The sequence below is a fragment of the Ranitomeya variabilis genome, chromosome 2, assembly GCF_051348905.1.
Source record: "Ranitomeya variabilis isolate aRanVar5 chromosome 2, aRanVar5.hap1, whole genome shotgun sequence".
Classification (NCBI taxonomy): Eukaryota; Metazoa; Chordata; class Amphibia; order Anura; family Dendrobatidae; genus Ranitomeya; species Ranitomeya variabilis.
This window is the reverse complement of record NC_135233.1, coordinates 370,597,226-370,617,270: the sequence shown is the minus strand read 5'-3', so window position 1 is coordinate 370,617,270 and position 20,045 is coordinate 370,597,226. Positions and strand designations below refer to the sequence as shown.

Here is a 20,045-nt window from a genome sequence, read left to right as displayed (position 1 = left end):
CACTACTGAGGTCGCTGTTGCGTCACAAAACTTGTGACTCAGCAGCGATCTCGCTAGCGATCTCTCTATGTGAGACGGGGCCTTTAGACTCCACAAGATCATCTCCAACAGTAAAAAGGTAATGAAAGCATTTCCATCTGAGGATCACACTGCCGGTGTAAGGGATCTTGTTCTGGGTTCTGACGTTCCTCCCACGCAACTCAGCCTTGGTCTGTTTTGGGATATTAAGCAGGACATGTTCACTTTCCAGGTGTCAGCTTGTGATAAACCTTTCACTAAACGAGGAGTCCTATCTGTTGTGAACAGCATCTATGATCTTCTCGGGTTTATCGCACCCATCAACATTCAAGGCAAGATACTGTTGAGACAGTTGACCGCCAAGAGTACGGATTGGGACATTCCGCTACCATCCCAGAAACAACAAAGGTGGGAGGCGTGGAAGAAGTCTCTGAAGGTCTTAGAGCATTTCCAAGTCTCACGATGTTGTTCCCCAAGTTTGTGGATAGGAACATTTACAGACGTCAGTGGAAACGGGTACAACACTTGTCCAATGTCTTTTGGCACCGCTGGAAAACTGAATATCTACACTTGCTTCAAAGTCATTACAAATGGCAGACTGCAAAACCTAATCTCCAAGAGGGAGCCTTCGTCCTCCTTAAAGATAAAGAAGCTCATCACAACAACTGGCCAATGGGTCTTATCGCAAAGGTTACACCGAGCAATGACGGGAAGATTGTAAGGTAGAAGTCAAGGTTACGAAAGGCGGTTTAACTCGTATTTTCTTCCATCCAGTCACTGAGCTTGTGCTACTTTTACCAAAGGAGGACATCACATAAAGTCGTAGTTTATGGACACAGCTCACGGCGGGGAGCCTACTGCCATATATTCCTCCAGCTGTGTTGGAACATTCGAACATTTGAACTTTCTCCAGCGGATTGTTGGGTAGGTGGAAGTGTTTGCACGTTGCGGCTTCCCCAATCTGAAGATGGGTTTACGTTTGGACTCGGACTATCCCACTGTTGAGGACTTCATGCCTCCAACTGAAGATTGGACCATGCCAATTGGACTACAACTGTTGTTGTTACTTGCATGCTTGTTTTCCTTTTGTTTTTGAGGTCTACAGTGACATCCACAGAGGACATCATAAGAATTATGAAATCTAAAGATTTCAGACAGGGTGTGTTTTGTCCCATGAATGAGACATTTTACAGACTGTCCTGTACATTTTACATGCTGTTTTGCAGTTTCTCATGTTGTATATTGTTGTTATGCGTGCCTGTGTTTTGCATAGCTGAAATCCTCTTTTTCCATGAAGTTTGTCCCTTCTGTCTCCCTGTCTCCCTCTGCTGGGTGTCATGTCACTTCCTTCTTCTTCTCCCTGTGTCTCAGTCTCCATCTTGGCTTCATTAGAGGCACATGTGCTTTCAGTTTGTCCGAAGAAAGTTTTTTTTACCTGCTGCTGTTTATGCATTCAACAAGAATTCTTAAAGAAATCAATGTCTCTTCTGGATTCTTCAGAACATGTGTGCCTTCAGCTGAGTTAAGCTATCTACGACCGTCACCAATTGTAACTAGGGTGAAGAGATTCAGCATCTCACAGAGCCATATTTGCAGCCACAGGCCCTGGGGACAGAATATTGATTCATCCAAAAAGGTCTGAAAACTGTGCTACTGCACAATGGCAGCAAGTATGCTTCAGTGCCTGTAGGGCGTTCTGTGCACTTGAAGGAAAGCTGTGAGAATTTAGACTTTATTCTCAAGAAGCTTACCTACGAGGATCAAGGATTGTCAATATGTGGCGATCGGAAATTTCTCTCTTTGCTCCTAGGGAAAAGTACCAATGCTTTTTTGTGTGAATGGGACAGCCAGGATAGGACTCATCAATGGAGCCAAAAAAGTTGACCAACCAGAACCCCTTTGCAACCTGGACTCAAGAAAATAGTTCCAGAAAGTTCAATTAATCCCACTAAAGTTCTCCTGCCACCACTTCAAATTAAGCCTGGACTGATTAAGCCTGGAGCAATTTCTAAAAGCTTTACCAAAAGAAGGAGAGACTTTTAAGTACCTATACCAAGTATACCAAGCTTCAGGGACTGTCCAAGGCAAAATTGAAGGCATTTTTGGAGGTACGGATATTTGGAAACTCATTAAGGATGATGTGTTTGGCACAAAAATAAAATCCGTTGAGAAAAGAGCTTTGAATTTTAAAGAAGTCGTGAAGAAATTTCTAGGTAATAACAAAGCTCCAAAATTTAAGTCCATCATGAAGAACATTCTGAAACATTTCAAAGCCTTGGTTTGTCTGATAAAATTGAAGTTACATTTTTTACATTCCCTTTTGGACTACTTTCCTGAAAACCTTGGTACTGTTAGCAAAGAGTAAGGAGAACAATTTAATCAGGATATCAAGGAGATGGAATGACGATACAAGGTAGATGGAACGTGACCATGATGGGGGACTACTGCTGAATGCTTCACAGAGAAGATCCGCAGTTCTTCTATAAGAGAAAAGGTATCACAAGAAGCTTTGAAGAGAAAGGGAAAAAGGCACAAAAATTAATTTCCAATAAAGTTGCAGACTGTATGTTCAATACATTTTTAGATATAATATTGTGTACATTTTTGGCTACAAAAAGATTTTTCTTGTTCATCTCTCTTGTACGTAATTTAATGCGCGCTTTGTGGAAAATCCATATGTGATTATTAAAAATAGATTTTATTTTATTTTTTAAATCAGGGCATAAGAAAACATAAGAATCAGTCATTGTATTTGAAAATATTTTCATGAACCCAAATTTTGCATACCTGTGTTATCACTTCTATAGGGTGCAATCACTGTATGATAGTTGGAAGCTGCATCAAAGTTGCATCTAGGAACAGCTTCTTAACATTTTTAGTACTGAGACATAAGCAATAGTTATTGCCAGTTTGTTAAAGTTTTTAGTATTTGTAATGGCAGTAGTGCAGCCTGTAGTAATGTCCGTGACATAAAAAGTAGCAGAAGAGACCCAATGGACTCTATAATAGGTCCAAGTGATCAAAAGTGGCTTAGCTGTCAGCACAATTGCAATCACAATTCAACCCCTTTTGCAGATTCGCTATATTAGCAAAATGTACAAATTTTCTGCTGTTTCCAATAAAGTATTCAAAGAAGAACAATGTAAAGAGCAAAATACAACTAATACAAGTGGTTTATCCAAATTCACCACAAAATGCAGCTAATACTGACAACTGAATTCTCAAAATTATTCACCCCTTCATGACAAGCGTCTTTAGCACATAGAAGAGCCCCTCTAGCTGTTATGACCTGCTGCCAATGTGATGCGTATCCAAACACCAGCTTCTGGCAGCATTCCTGAAGAATCAACTCATTCCACATGGCCTATGGTCTCCAAGTCACTAATATTCTCGGGTTTGGGTGCTATAACCGCCTTCCTCAAATCCCACAAAAACATTTTATTGGGTTCATGTCAATAGATGGTAGAAAAATCTAAAAATTTCCAAGACTTCTTCTGAAGCTAAGCCTTAGTAGACTATGGTGTATGCTTGGGATCAACCCCTTGTTGAAAAGTCTAAGGTACCCCAAGATTGAGCTTCCTCATAGAAGTCAAGACAATTTCTCCTAGGATTTCCTGATACTTGATTACATTTATCTTGCCCACCACTCGCTGCACGTCTCCAGTTCTAAAGGACTCAAACCAGCTCCAGCGTATCACAGAACCATCACCATGCTTCACTGTAGACATCGCCACCACTATACTTAATTTTAGGCATCACCAGCCAACACTTAACTGTACTGCATGCATCCCCGAGTGCCCACCATGCTTCACTGTTGGAATCACTAATGCACTACAGTTGTTCATTGTAGGCATCACCAAGTCAACACATGCACCCACTGTAGGCATCATCAATCCAATACTGTGCTTCTCTGTAGACCTCACTGAGCCGCCGCCATGCTTTACCATAGTCAGGGGGTTCTGTTGAGCGTATCATTCATTCTCCCTTCTGAAGACATACTGTAGATCCATAAGCCTGAACAATTCCACTTTTGTTTCATCATTCTGCCTAGACCAAGTACTGTAATGGAGTCAATATTCTTTTATCTTTGACCTTGTGAACTATGGGTCCACCTCTATCTCTAGGATCACTCAAGCCTTTTGCTATTTTTTTGTATCCTTTTCTTTGCTTGCACAACACAATGATCTTTTCTCTAATGACTATATTTTAAAGTAACTTTTCAGAATAATCTGTCCTGTGTGTACATGAGAAATTACACTATCTTGAGATATTATATCAGTTGTATTCTGCATCTTCACCAGTTTCCCTTCTTCAGTCTCTATCGTTTATTTGGCACTTGACTCTAAGCTGGTGGGAGGAGACTAGCTGCTATGATGTCTCCTATACAAGCACAACAAACAGACGGATTCTTGAGATTCATTCTTTAGCACACTGACAGACAATAAAACACCATGGAGACTGTTACCCAGCAAAATTCAGAAGTGTAAATGTGAATCCACCTCTAGGTTGAGCTAGTTGGATAGCTCAGTTTTAAGATTGCATTAGTCATTAAAAGTGGTAATTAGTGTTACATTTGGAGAAACCAGAAAAAATATATTTAACACAAAAATCTGCTTCAAAGATGACCTTTCATGAGTTTGTTGAAAAGTTTAAATTCTAATTTATCCTATGACTAATAGGGTGTTAGCAGAGATTTGTCTCTGTGGGTGTGTACTTTTTCCCTTGTATGATGTTGACCAATCATAAGCAAGAGGAATCATATAGAGGGAATAAAAGAACACACCCCAAAGGAAGCAGACTCCGTTTTCTCTGTGTGAGGCCAGTAATGACACACCGCCTTGCTCCCCTCTGTAAGTCTCTGCACCTACAGCATAGAAAAGAGCAGAACAGAGCTTTGTGTCATTAAAAACACTTCTCACTGATTTCACATCAGAGCATTTAGCGTGGGGGGAGGGAGAGCACAGCAGAGCTGACAGTGCCCAGAGATGAAAGTCATGTGTTGTTTTTTTTTAATCAAAGCTTTACACTTCTCTATACATTATTTGCAGAGCTCATGGAGGACAGCAGGGCGGTGTGTCATTGCATGTCTCAAGGAGAAAGTTGGGTCTAGACTTTTCTGGGGGCGTGTTCTTTTTTTCTCCTGCAGGATGCCTTCTGCTTATGATTGGTCAATGTCTCACAGGAGAAAATAAGTACAAGCTCCCAAAGAAGAATCTGCGCTAATGCTCCTAGTCTTGAAGACATCTTATTCAGTTCTGCAGCCACTATTCCACGATTTGGCCAGATTAGCATGCTAAAACTGGTGAAAGGTCCTTATTATCAAAGACTGCTTCCTGATGACACAAGTCTTATGTAGGGGAGGCTAACATTTTCTCATTACTGCCATTATTGAACTTTGCCTTTTATTAGGTGTCTTTTTCCACCTCATACACAGGTGATGCTGCAATAGCTAAGATTAACAAAGATATAAAAACAGCGTGGAGCAAGGTCATAACTTAGCGGAAGCAGAAGGAGAAGCAGAATCCAGACCATCCTGACCACGATGGAGACTAAACACCTTCTATACCTTACTATCCTCATCTTATCCAGCTCTCAGACTGGTAAGTAATAGTGTTGAGCATTCCGATACTGCAAGTATCGGGTATCGGCCGATACTTGCTGTATCGGAATTCCGATACCGAGATCCGATACTTTTGTGGTATCGGGTATCGGGTATCGAAACAACATTAATGTAATAATGTGTAAAAGAGAGAATTAAAATAAAAAATATTGCTATACTCACCTCTCCGACGCAGCCCGGACCTCAGCGAGGGAACCGGCAGCGTTGTTTGTTTAAAATTCGCGCGTTTACTTGGTTACGTGAAGTCCCGGCTTGTGATTGGTCGCGGCGGCCATGTTGCCGGGACGCGGACCAATCACAGCAAGCCGTGACGTAATTTCAGGTCCTTGCAGGATTTTAAAATTACGTTCCGGCGTTGTGATTGGGCGCGTCGTGGTCACATGGGCGACGTAACCAATCACAAGCCGGGACGTCACGGGAGGCTGGACACGTGCACATTTTAAAATGCGCGCGTGTCCAGCCTCCCGTGACGTCCCGGCTTGTGATTGGTCGCGGCGGCCATGTTGCCGGGACGCGGACCAATCACAACGCCGGAACGTAATTTTAAAATCCTGCAGGACCTGAAATTACGTCACGGCTTGCTGTGATTGGTCCGCGTCCCGGCAACATGGCCGCCGCGACCAATCACAAGCCGTGACGTCACGGGAGGCTGGACACGCGCACATTTTAAAATGCGCGCGTCCAGCCTCCCGGCTTGTGATTGGTTGACCGCGATGCAACCAATCACAAGCCGGGACGTCACGGGAGGCTGGACAAGCGCGCATTTAAAAATGCGCGCGTCCAGCCTCCCGGCTTGTGATTGGTTGACCGCGATGCAACCAATCACAAGCCGGGACGTCACGGGAGGCTGGACAAGCGCGCATTTTAAAATGCGGCGCGCGTCCAACCTCCCGGCTTGTGATTGGTTGACCGCGATGCAACCAATCACAAGCCGTGACGTCACGGGAGGCTGGACAAGCGCGCATTTTAAAATACGCGCGTGTCCAGCCTCCCGTGACGTCACGGCTTGTGATTGGTTGCGTCGCCCATGTGACTGCGGCGCAACCAATCACAACGCCGGGACGTAATTTTAAAATCCTGCAGGACCTGAAATTACGTCACGGCTTGCTGTGATTGGTCCGCGTCCCGGCAACATGGCCGCCGCGACCAATCACAAGCCGGGACTTCACGTAACCAAGTAAACGCGCGAATTTTAAACAAAGAACGCTGCCGCTTCCCTCGGTAAGGTGCAGGCTGCGTCGGAGAGGTGAGTATAGCAATATTTTTTATTTTAATTCTTTCTTTTACACATTAATATGGTTCCCAGGGCCTGAAGGAGAGTTTCCTCTCCTTCAGACCCTGGGAACCATCAGGAATACCGTCCGATACTTGAGTCCCATTGACTTGTATTGGTATCGGGTATCGGTATCGGATTGGATCCGATACTTTGCCGGTATCGGCCGATACTTTCCGATACCGATACTTTCAAGTATCGGACGGTATCGCTCAACACTAGTAAGTAAGGATAGGTATACAGGGTAAATATGACGTATGTCTCTATCTAACTGGATAGGGTATGTCTGTCAAAGTGTGAGGAGGAAATGAAACTGCTGTGTGCACTGTGCTGTGTATACATGTCATGGTGTAGTAGTGTGAGGAGGAGATGACACTGCTGTGTGCACTGTGCTATGTATACATGTCATGGTGTAGTGTGAGGAGATGACACTGCTGTTTGCACTGTGCTGTATATATATGTCATGTTGCAGTAGTGTGAGAAGGAGATGACACTGCTGTATGCACTGTGCTGTGTATACATGTCATGGTGTAGTGTGAGGAGGAGATGACACTGCTGTGTGCACTGTGCTGTGTATACATGTCATGGTGTAGTAGTGTAAGGAGGAGATGACACTGCTGTGTGCACTGTGCTGCGTATACATTTCATGGTATAGTAGTGTGAGGAGGAGATGACACTGCTGCGTGCTCTGTGCTGTGTATACATGTCATGGTGTAGTAGTGAGGAGATGACACTGCTGTGTGCACTGTGCTGTGTATACATGTCATTGTGTAGTAGTGTGAGGAGATGACACTGCTGTGTGCACTGTGCTGTGTAAACATGTCATGATATAATGGTGTGAGGAGAAGATGACACTGCTGTGTGCACTGTGCTGTGTATACATGTCATGGTGTAGTAGTGTGAGGAGGAGATGACACTGCTGTGTGCACTGTGCTGTGTATACAGGTGATGGGGTAGTAGTGTGAAGAGATGACACTGCAGTGTGCACTGTGCTATGTATACATGTGATGGTGTAGTACTGTGAGGAGGAGATGACACTGCTGTGTGCACTGTGCTGTATATATATGTCATGTTGTAGTAGTGTAAGGAGGAGATGACACTGCTGTGTGCACTGTGCTGTGTATACTGTTGTTATTCGGTTATTTGGCTCCCCCAGTGGTCGCTTGTGGTACTGGTGTCTTGTGAGCTTTTCACCTGTTTCTATCAGGATGTGGGAGTTTCCTATTTAGCCTTGTTCCTCAGTCATTCCAATGCCGGCCATCAATGTAACCAGAGTCTTTCTGTTGCATGTACCTGCTCCCAGTCTGCTGACCAGCTAAGTTGGACATTTCTGTCCTTAGTCTATTTTTGTATGTTTTGTTCAGTTTGCAGTTATGTGATTCTCTGCAGCTGGAAGCTCTTGTGGGCTGAAATTGCCACTCCGGTGCCATGAGTTGGCACATGAGTTTAAGGTAATTTCAGGATGGTTTTTGATAGGGTTTTGTAGCTGACTGCGAAGTCCACTATTGTATCCTTCTGCTATCTAGTTAGTGGGCCTCGCTGTGCTAAATCTGTTTTCATACTACGTTTGTCTTTTCACCTTAACTCACCGTTATTATATGTGGGGGGCTACTATCTCCTGTGGGGAATTTTCCTCTGGAGGCAAGCCAGGACTGTGTTTCATCTATTAGGGGTAGTTAGTCCTCCGGCTGGTGCGAGACGTCTAGCGAAAACGTAGGCACGTTCCCTGGCTACTATTAGTTGTGTGTATAGGTTTAGCATCGCGGTCAGCTCTAGTTTCCATCACCCGAGAGCTTGTCCGTTTTTCTATGTTTCTGATGTTCCCCTGCCATTGGGAACCATAACAGTATGGCCAGCCTACATGTTTAATCTATGGGCTGAAGCAGGAGAGAAAAGGAACTGTGTGGAATTTTTTTTTTTTTTTCTCTGAAGTTGCACTCCAGCTCTAATTGCAGTCTCCTGCTTTCCTCTCCTCTTAACCCCTGAATGGCTCAGATTTTATCTGTTGAAATATGGATCTCCAGAGTCTGGCTACAAATTTGAATAATCTTGCTGCTAAAGTTCAGAATATACAAGATTTTGTTATACATGCTCCTCGGTCTGAACCTAAAATTCCTTTACCAGAGTTTTTCTCCGGAGATCGATCTTGTTTTCTGAATTTTAAATACAATTGTAAATTGTTTCTTTCTCTGAGATCTCACTCTGCTGGAGATCCTGCACAGCAGGTTAAAATAGTGATTTCATTATTGCGGGGTGACCCTCAAAATTGGGCATTTTCATTGGCGCCAGGGGATCCTGCGTTGCTCAATGTGGATGCGTTTTTTCTGGCCTTAGGGTTGCTTTATGAGGAACCTAATTTAGAGATACAGGCTGAAAAGGCCTTGATAGCCCTCTCTCAGGGGCAAGATGAAGCCGAAATATATTGCCAAAAATTTCGAAAATGGTCTGTGCTTACTCAGTGGAATGAGTGCGCTCTGGCGGCAAATTTCAGAGAAGGTCTCTCTGATGCCGTAAAAGACGTCATGGTGGGGTTTCCTACGCCTACGGGTCTGAATGAGTCCATGACAATGGCTATTCAGATTGATCGGCGTTTACGGGAACGCAAACCTGTGCACCATTTGGCGGTGTCTTCTGAGAGGGTACCAGAGAGTATGCAATGTGATAGTTTTCTGTCCAGAAGCGAACGACAGAATTATAGGCGCAAAAATAAGTTGTGCTTCTATTGTGGGAATTCAACTCATGTTATATCAGCATGCTCAAAACGAACAAACAAAGTTGCTAAATCCTCTGCTATTGGCACTTTGCAGTCCAAGTTTATTTTGTCTGTGACTTTAATTTGTTCGTTATCTTCTATTGTCGCGGATGCTTATGTGGATTCTGGTGCCGCTTTGAGTCTTATGGATTGGTCCTTTGCCAGGCGCTGTGGGTTTGATCTAGAGCCTCTGGAAGTCCCTATACCTTTAAAGGGTATTGATTCTACACCATTGGCTAGTAATAAACCACAATACTGGACACAAGTGACTATGCGTATGACTCCAGACCATCAGGAGGTGATTCGCTTCCTTGTGTTGTTTAATCTACATGATGTATTAGTGCTGGGATTGCCATGGTTGCAAACCCATAACCCAGTCCTTGACTGGAAAACAATGTCTGTACTAAGCTGGGGATGTCAGGGAAATCATGGGGGCGCACCTTTGGTTTCCATTGCTTCATCTATTCCCTCTGAGATCCCGGCTTTTTTGTCTGATTATTGTGATGTTTTTGAGGAGTCTACTCTTAATTCTCTTCCCCCTCACAGAGATTGTGATTGCGCCATAGATTTGATTCCTGGCAGTAAATTTCCTAAGAGTCGTTTATTCAATCTGTCTGTACCTGAACATGCTGCTATGCGAGAGTATATTAGGGAGTCCTTGGAAAAAGGACATATTCGTCCTTCTTCGTCTCCTTTAGGAGCAGGGTTCTTTTTTGTAGCCAAAAGAGATGGTTCTTTGAGACCTTGTATTGATTATAGACTCTTAAATAAGATCACAGTCAAATATCAGTATCCTTTGCCATTGCTGACAGATTTATTTGCTCGCATTAAGGGAGCTAAGTGGTTCTCTAAGATTGATCTTCGCGGTGCGTATAATTTGGTGCGAATTAAGCAGGGGGATGAGTGGAAAACCGCATTTAATACGCCCGAGGGCCATTTTGAGTATTTGATAATGCCTTTTGGTTTGTCAAATGCCCCTTCGGTCTTTCAGTCTTTTATGCACAATATTTTCCGTGAATATCTGGATAAATTCATGGTTGTGTATCTGGATGATGTTTTGATTTTTTCGGATGACTGGGAGTCTCATGTTCAACAGGTTAGGAAGGTTTTTCAGGTTTTGCGGACCAATTCTCTGTTTGTAAAGGGTGCAAAGTGTGTTTTTGGGGTTCAGAAGATTTCTTTTCTGGGGTACATTTTTTCCCCTTCTTCTATTGAGATGGATCCTGTTAAGGTTCGGGCAATTTGTGACTGGACGCAGCCGACTTCTCTTAAGAGCCTTCAGAAATTTTTGGGCTTTGCTAATTTTTATCGTCGATTCATAACTGTTTTTTCTAGCGTGGTCAAGCCTTTGACTGATTTGACTAAAAAAGGTGCTGATGTTGCCGATTGGTCTCCTGCTGCTCTGGAGGCCTTTCGAGAGCTTAAGCGCCGCTTTTCTTCTGCCCCTGTGTTGCGCCAGCCTGATGTTTCACTTCCTTTTCAGGTGGAAGTTGATGCTTCCGAGATTGGAGCGGGGGCGGTTTTGTCACAGAAAAGTTCAGATGGTTCAGTGATGAGACCTTGTGCGTTCTTTTCTCGAAAATTTTCGCCCGCCGAGCGAAACTATGATGTTGGTAATCGGGAGCTTTTGGCGATGAAATGGGCATTCGAGGAGTGGCGTCATTGGCTTGAGGGTGCTAGACATCAGGTGGTGGTCTTGACTGATCACAAGAATTTGATTTATCTTGAGTCGGCCAGACGTCTGAATCCTAGACAGGCGCGCTGGTCGTTGTTTTTCTCTCGGTTTAATTTTGTGGTCTCGTATCTGCCAGGTTCTAAAAATGTGAAGGCTGATGCCCTTTCTAGGAGTTTTGAACCTGATTTCCCTGGTGATTCCAAACCTACGGGTATCCTTAAGGATGGGGTGATATTGTCTGCTGTCTCCCCTGACCTGCGACGTGCTTTACAAGAGTTTCAGGCGGATCGGCCTGATCGTTGTCCGCCTGGTAGATTGTTTGTGCCGGATGAATGGACCAGTAGAGTCATCTCGGAGGTTCATTCTTCTGCGTTGGCAGGTCATCCGGGAATTTTTGGTACCAGGGATTTGGTGGCTAGGTCCTTCTGGTGGCCTTCCCTGTCTCGGGACGTGCGTACTTTTGTGCAGTCTTGTGATATTTGTGCTCGGGCCAAGCCTTGTTGTTCTCGGGCTAGTGGATTGTTGTTGTCCTTGCCTATTCCTAAGAGGCCTTGGACACACATCTCTATGGATTTTATTTCTGATCTCCCTGTTTCTCAGAAAATGTCTGTCATCTGGGTGGTGTGTGACCGTTTTTCTAAGATGGTTCATTTGGTACCTTTGCCCAAGTTGCCTTCCTCATCTGAGTTGGTGCCTCTGTTTTTTCAGAATGTGGTTCGGTTGCATGGTATCCCGGAGAATATAGTTTCTGACAGGGGATCTCAGTTTGTGTCCAGATTTTGGCGGGCGTTTTGTGCCAGGATGGGCATTGATTTGTCTTTTTCGTCTGCATTTCATCCTCAGACGAATGGCCAGACGGAGCGTACTAATCAGACCTTGGAGACTTATTTGAGGTGTTTTGTGTCTGCTGATCAGGATGACTGGGTCACCTTTTTGCCGTTGGCAGAGTTTGCCCTTAATAATCGGGCCAGTTCTGCCACTTTGGTTTCCCCTTTCTTTTGCAATTCGGGGTTCCATCCTCGTTTTTCATCTGGTCAGGTGGAATCTTCGGATTGTCCTGGAGTGGATACTATGGTGGACAGGTTGCATCGTATTTGGGGTCAGGTGGTGGACAATTTAATGTTGTCCCAGGAGAGGACTCAGCATTTTGCTAATCGCCATCGTCGTGTTGGTCCTCGTCTTCGTGTTGGGGACTTGGTGTGGTTGTCTTCCCGTTTTGTCCCTATGAGGGTCTCTTCTCCTAAGTTTAAGCCTCGGTTCATCGGTCCTTATAGGATTTTGGAAATTCTTAACCCTGTGTCTTTTCGTTTGGACCTCCCAGCATCCTTTGCTATCCATAATGTTTTCCATCGGTCGTTATTGCGGAGGTATGAGGTGCCAGTTGTGCCTTCTGTTGAGCCTCCTGCTCCTGTGCTGGTTGAGGGTGAATTGGAGTACGTGGTGGAGAAAATCTTGGACTCCCGTGTTTCCAGACGGAGACTTCAATATCTGGTTAAGTGGAAGGGCTACGGTCAGGAGGATAATTCTTGGGTTTCAGCTTCAGATGTTCATGCCTCTGATTTGGTCCGTGCCTTTCATAGGGCTCATCCAGATCGCCCTGGTGGTTCTTGTGAGGGTTCGGTGCCCCCTCCTTAAGGGGGGGGGTACTGTTGTGATTCGGTTATTTGGCTCCCCCAGTGGTCGCTTGTGGTACTGGTGTCTTGTGAGCTTTTCACCTGTTTCTATCAGGATGTGGGAGTTTCCTATTTAGCCTTGTTCCTCAGTCATTCCAATGCCGGCCATCAATGTAACCAGAGTCTTTCTGTTGCATGTACCTGCTCCCAGTCTGCTGACCAGCTAAGTTGGACATTTCTGTCCTTAGTCTATTTTTGTATGTTTTGTCCAGTTTGCAGTTATGTGATTCTCTGCAGCTGGAAGCTCTTGTGGGCTGAAATTGCCACTCCGGTGCCATGAGTTGGCACATGAGTTTAAGGTAATTTCAGGATGGTTTTTGATAGGGTTTTGTAGCTGACTGCGAAGTCCACTATTGTATCCTTCTGCTATCTAGTTAGTGGGCCTCGCTGTGCTAAATCTGTTTTCATACTACGTTTGTCTTTTCACCTTAACTCACCGTTATTATATGTGGGGGGCTACTATCTCCTGTGGGGAATTTTCCTCTGGAGGCAAGCCAGGACTGTGTTTCATCTATTAGGGGTAGTTAGTCCTCCGGCTGGTGCGAGACGTCTAGCGAAAACGTAGGCACGTTCCCTGGCTACTATTAGTTGTGTGTATAGGTTTAGCATCGCGGTCAGCTCTAGTTTCCATCACCCGAGAGCTTGTCCGTTTTTCTATGTTTCTGATGTTCCCCTGCCATTGGGAACCATAACAGTATACATGTCATGGTGTAGTAGTGTAAGGAGGAGATGACACTGCTATGTGCACTGTGCTGCGTATACATGTCATGGTGTAGTAGTGTGAGGAGATGACACTGCTTTGTGCACTGTGCTGTGTATACATGTTATTGTGTAGTAGTGTGAGGAGATGACACTGCTGTGTGCACTGTGCTGTGTAAACATGTCATGATATAGTGGTGTGAGAAGATGACACTGCTGTGTGCACTGTGCTGTGTATACAGGTGATGGGGTAGTAGTGTGAAGAGATGACACTGCAGTGTGCACTGTGCTATGTATACATGTCATGGTGTAGTGTGAGGAGGAGATGACACTGCTGTGTGCACTGTGCTGTGTATACATGTCATGGTGTAGTAGTGTAAGGAGGAGATGACACTGCTGTGTGCACTGTGCTGCGTATACATTTCATGGTATAGTAGTGTGAGGAGGAGATGACACTGCTGTGTGCTCTGTGCTGTGTATACATGTCATGGTGTAGTAGTGTGAGGAGATGACACTGCTGTGTGCACTGTGCTGTGTAAACATGTCATGATATAGTGGTGTGAGGAGAAGATGACACTGCTGTGTGCACTGTGCTGTGTATACATGTCATGGTGTAGTAGTGTGAGGAGGAGATGACACTGCTGTGTGCACTGTGCTGTGTATACAGGTGATTGGGTAGTAGTGTGAAGAGGAGATGACACTGCAGTGTGCACTGCGCTATGTATACATGTGATGGTGTAGTACTGTGAGGAGGAGATGACACTGCTGTGTGCACTGTGCTGTATATATATGTCATGTTGTAGTATTGTAAGGAGGAGATGACACTGCTGTGTGCACTGTGCTGTGTATATATGTCATGGTGTAGTAGTGTAAGGAGGAGATGACACTGCTATGTGCACTGTGCTGTGTATACATGTCATTGTGTAGTAGTGTGAGGGGATGACACTGCTGTGTGCACTGTGCTGTGTAAACATGTCATGATATAGTGGTGTGAGAAGATGACACTGCTGTGTGCACTGTGCTGTGTATACAGGTGATGGGGTAGTAGTGTGAAGAGATGACACTGCAGTGTGCACTGTGCTATGTATACATGTCATGGTGTAGTACTGTGAGGAGGAGATGACACTGCTGCGTGCACTGTGCTGCATATACATGTCATGGTGTAGTAGTGTGAGATGACACTGCTGTGTGCACTGTGCTGTGTATACATGTCATGGTATAGTGGTGTGAGGAGGAGATGACACTGCTATGTGCTCTGTGCTGTGTATACATGTCATGCTGTAGTAGTGTGAGGAGGAGATGACACTGCTGTGTGCACTGTGCTGCGTATACATGTCATGGTGTAGTAGTGTGAGGAGATGAAACTGCTGTGTGCACTGTGCTGCATATACATGTCATGGTGTAGTAGTGTGAGGAGATGACACTGCTGTGTGCACTGTGCTGTGTATACATGTCATGGTGTAGTAGTGTGAGGAGGAGATGATACTGCTGTGTGCACTGTGCTGCGTATACATGTCATGGTGTAGTAGTGTGAGATGAAACTGCTGTGTGCACTGTGCTGTGTATACATGTCATGGTGTAGTAGTGTGAGGAGGAGATGACACTGCTGTGTGCACTGTGCTGCGTATACATGTCATGGTGTAGTAGTGTGAGGAGATGACACTGCTGTGTGCACTGTGCTGTGTATACATGTCATGGTGTAGTAGTGTGAGGAGGAGATGATACTGCTGTGTGCACTGTGCTGCGTATATATGTCATGGTGTAGTAGTGTGAGATGAAACTGCTGTGTGCACTGTGCTGTGTATACATGTCATGGTGTAGTAGTGTGAAGAGGAGATGACACTGCTGTGTGCACTGTGCTGTGTATACATGTCATTGTGTAGTTGTGTGAGGAGATGACACTGCTGTGTGCACTGTGCTGGGTATACCTGTCATGGTGTAGTAGTGTGAGGAGGAGATGAAACTTCTGTGTGCACTGTGCTGTATATATATGTCATGTTGCAGTAGTGTGAGAAGGAGATGACACTTCTGTGTGCACTGTGCTGTGTATACATGTCATGGTGTAGTAGTGTAAGGAGAAGATGACACTGCTGTGTGAACTGTACTGCGTATTCATGTTATGGTGTAGAAGTGTAAGGAGGAGATGACACTGCTGTGTGCACTGTGCTGCGTATACATGTCATGGTGTAGTAGTGTGAGGAGATGTGACGGTGTCCACCGCAAGACAAAGAGGTGACACCTCTTTGTCTTGCGGTGGACACCGTGACATATGATACTCTGATACTCGGCACATATCTAGTTTGAGTCACAGTATACCTGATTGCAGGTCACTGACCACCCACACTCTGGGCTACATCCTTAAGCTGATCTTTGGCAACTGTTTGTGTTCTACTCACACTAGCATCTAAAAATTAATCCTAGTACACTGATGAAGGTCTATCACGACTGAAACGTTTGGAACTAGTGGCTACTGTATGTATTAAATTTTGATCTTGCACCAAAAATCCCTGAGTGTGCCCGGTAGTAAGAGGAAGATGTCACCAGCTGTCACCAGATTCTTGCGGAGACCTGTTGTTCAAAAACTGGAAGAGACTTGCACCAAAATTTGGTGGCAGCAGGTGCTGAGATTTCAGTTTGAGTATTGAGGTGCACATTAAATTTTGAAGGTCTCCATGACCAAACTCCAAGATGTCACCTCTACTGATCCAAAAGCACAAGAAGAGTCACCTCCAATATTCTCAAAATGATAGAATTAACCACAGAAGTTTTGGGATTCTGTTCTTCAGAGGGAGTAAATAAAACTGAAGCATTTTGAATCTATAGATCAGTGATATGTCTGGAGGAAGAATAATGAGGCATATGCTGAAAAGAAAATCCTGACTACAGTGAAGTATGGTGTTGGCATGGTGATGCCTACAGTAAAGCATGGTGGTGGCCGTTGGTGCCTACAGTGAAGCATGGTGGTGGATTGGTGATGGTGATGCCTACGGTATAGCATGGTTGTGCCTACAATGAAGCATGGTTGTGGCTCAGTGATGGTGATGTCTATGGTATAGCATGGTGGTATCTTGGTGATGCCTACAGTGACGCATGGAGGGTGATCAGTGCTGCTTTGGGACAGATTAATTTTCTTTGACCCTGGAAATCTGTAGCATATGGAAGACAAGATAAAACTGGAGGTCATTGCCCTTCTGGAATGAGCAAAGATTCCTTTGGTCTGCAGCAAAAAGCTGGTGTTTGGCAATGCATCATGTCTGCAGCAGGTCATAACAGCCAGAGGTGCTCTACTAAGTCTTAAAGATACTTGTCAGGAAAGAGATAAATGAATCTGAAATTTCAGTTAATGTAGAATTTGGAGAGATCACTCGTTTTATTAGTTGTGTTTGTTATATTGTTCTTGTCTGATGGATTTATTACAAACAGCAGAGAGTTTGTACAATTTGGATCATTTTAATTGCAACAATGAATAACGCCCACAAAGTACAGTATATGACTACACAACAGCCACCAACAGGCGGTGCACAGTGTCACTCCTGGCGAATATTTTATGGAATTGTGATTATATTTCTGGGATTTTCTCTTCCTTTTCAGTGACATCCCTGCAGTGCTATGTGTGTACGGATACTAGCTGTAACAGCCAACATACAATGCCCTGTTCTGCAGGATATAGATGCTTACTACTGTCCTTTACTTATGGTGAGTACATGTAACACCAGCCACTTGTCATATTTTATATTCCATATACCAGCTGTCTTATATTCCATAATACCTTCTTATTGCAATATGTAATAAAGTTACCAATCTTCTATGTTGAGCTTCAGAGGAGCACCAAGATGGCACAACAGGGGCCTTCAGTAGGCTCACGACTATTGTGTACTGTGGCTCAGGAGCTCGCGCCTCTGTGTATGGTGCGGGCTCAGCTCCTGAGCCAGCCCCGTATATCCACATATGACGTCACTTGTCAGGAAGGGAATAAAGGGGTTGTCCCAAGTTTGCTGAACACTAGGCTTTTGACCACAGGGACTCCCATCAATCTTAAGATCCGGGAAATGGATGCCATGTTGCAATGGAGTAGTGGCGTGAGTCATCCCTCCATTCATTGTCTATGGGACTATTGTTGATACCACTAACGCTGTTCTTTTCTATCTCCAACGGTCCCATAGACAATGAATGCACAAATTCAGAGACATCATTCTCAGGATCACTGGGGTTTCCATTGTCGAGACCACCAGTGACTTGCCAATTGTTGTCTAAGCCATACGTAGGGACTATTAGCTGAGTTGCAACAACCCCTTTAATTAGAGATGAGAGAATCAATTGACAGGACCCCGGTGTAGCAGCCAGGTCAGTACTCCATGACTGGTGGACGGGAGTCCTGCAAGTCACCTCTTATCTGACGTTGCTCCTCTACTGAGTATCTGGGTGGGTGCGACGTCATCTTCTTTGGGGAGACGCACGCACAATGTCGTGCCAGCACGGGTAATCAAAAGAGGAGCGACATCAGGTAAGAGGTGATTGGCAGCGCTCCCGTCCCCCGGACATGGAATACTGACCTGGGAGCTTTGTCTATGCAATAGGTTTGCAGCTGTGTATATAAAAAATACACAGCACCAACCCTGGTCCGGATGGACGGTCTTACGGAAAGGAAATATCTCGCATAAATCAGCATCTCACAATATGTTATTCTCTCTGTTGCAGAAAATATTCACTTTACAGTAAAAGGTTGCACTCCGCCGTCAACGTGTAGTTTTCCACCTCCTTATGTACCATCGGGAGCTTCTTATAAGCAGACATGCTGTGATACGGATCTGTGCAACTCTGCCATCACTAACAAGATGTCCCTCGTCTCTGCCGGCGTCCTGGTCCTGATGTCTCTATATGTTTCCAGGTGTTGATCTGGTCCCTATCCAACCGATTTATCAAATAAAGCAAATTCTGTTTGGTATATTTTTGTATATATGGTGTCAAAATCTCCTCACAGCAGTCTCACAAGCCCACCAGGGCTCACAATCTTATTCCCGTCTAGTAGATATCCATGTAACCCATTTCTATAGAAAGCCGACTGTACGTGGATGTTGGGCTGGATGGCTTTAAACTAAAGATGAGGAAATCTGCCAAATTGTAAATTAAATCTCACACATTACAACATGTCACTTACCACATGTGCAGGGCATTGCAGTAGCTTAGGTATCCATGGTTACGACCACTCATATAGTCACAGGTAGTTGTTAGTGATCATAACCATGGATACCTAGGCTACTGCAATGTCCTGCACATGGGGTAAATGACTAAATCGCTAAAGTTTGCACCCTATATGGTCCGTTTCTATTCCTTTTAAAAAAATGGTACCATTAGCATGTATTACAGTACTAAAATATCACAAAGCACTTGGGAACTCTGTCACGAATTTTGGAGGGGAGTTTATGACCATACATCATTCTCACAGCTAAATAACGGGGCCTTCTAAAAATTCCCTTTGTCCAAAATGGCATCCAAAAGAAAAACAAAGCTTCACCTCTCTCTAAATGAATAGATTAAAGTCACCCGACTCCATCACAAAAAAAACCACTGCTATTCTATTTATGAGCAAGTATTAGTCATATGATCAAAATGGCTGCCAAAATACACAAATCCTCGCCTTCTAATTACCGTACAAAACCGATATAACAAACAAAAATGGTGTCGTCATTCATTCCTATGTCCCCGTCTCCATAATACGCGGCTACACAAACATGGCCACCGGTGACTCACGTAATGGGAATGTATAAGATGGGAAAAAAATGTAGACAGTGGGAATGACATAAAAAGGAAGATGGGTGCAAGGGGCAGTCAGTGTGGTCACCCTTGTGCTGTCACCTATACGTCATGGGAATTACACAGTACCCACTCAGTATCGCAAATGTATGAGGTGGTGATAGCCGAGGGTGATGTGATCGGGGCCGGCTCCACCTTTTCGTGGGCACCGGGTAAAAGAGTCTCAGTGGGCCCCCTTAACACATACCACAATTCATGATGCACAGATACAGCAGAGAAGTATAGGTATAGTCAGGGTCGGTCTGGCCTGGCGGGTTATCGGGGAAATCCCTGGTGGGCCCTTGGCATTGGCAGTGGGAAGAAGGAGAGAAAAAAAAAAAAGTCTGTGGTTTAGGGGCATGGGCCCTTTAAAACTACAGACAGAGAATGTGCAGGGGCGCGTGCACGCAGTGTTCATTACCTGAATTGGCGGCATCGCACGTCCCGATCGTATCTGTCAAGTGTGCGCCCATCGTCACCAGCGTATGACGTCAGTGTCATGCGCCGCATGCGATGGGCACACACATTCACCGCCGGCCTCT

At 44.7% G+C, this 20,045-nt stretch overlaps 1 protein-coding gene across 1 annotated transcript; it reads left to right on the top strand.

Annotated features, from left to right (window-relative positions):
• Positions 1–5,444: 5,444 nt before the first annotated feature.
• On the top strand, positions 5,445–18,655 carry LOC143809446 (uncharacterized). The gene is made up of 3 exons (XM_077292514.1): positions 5,445–5,618; positions 17,302–17,406; positions 18,409–18,655. Exons 1-3 carry the CDS (start codon positions 5,561–5,563, stop codon positions 18,603–18,605), a joined length of 360 nt encoding a protein of 119 aa, XP_077148629.1. The 5' UTR covers positions 5,445–5,560; the 3' UTR covers positions 18,606–18,655.
• Positions 18,656–20,045: the final 1,390 nt, after the last annotated feature.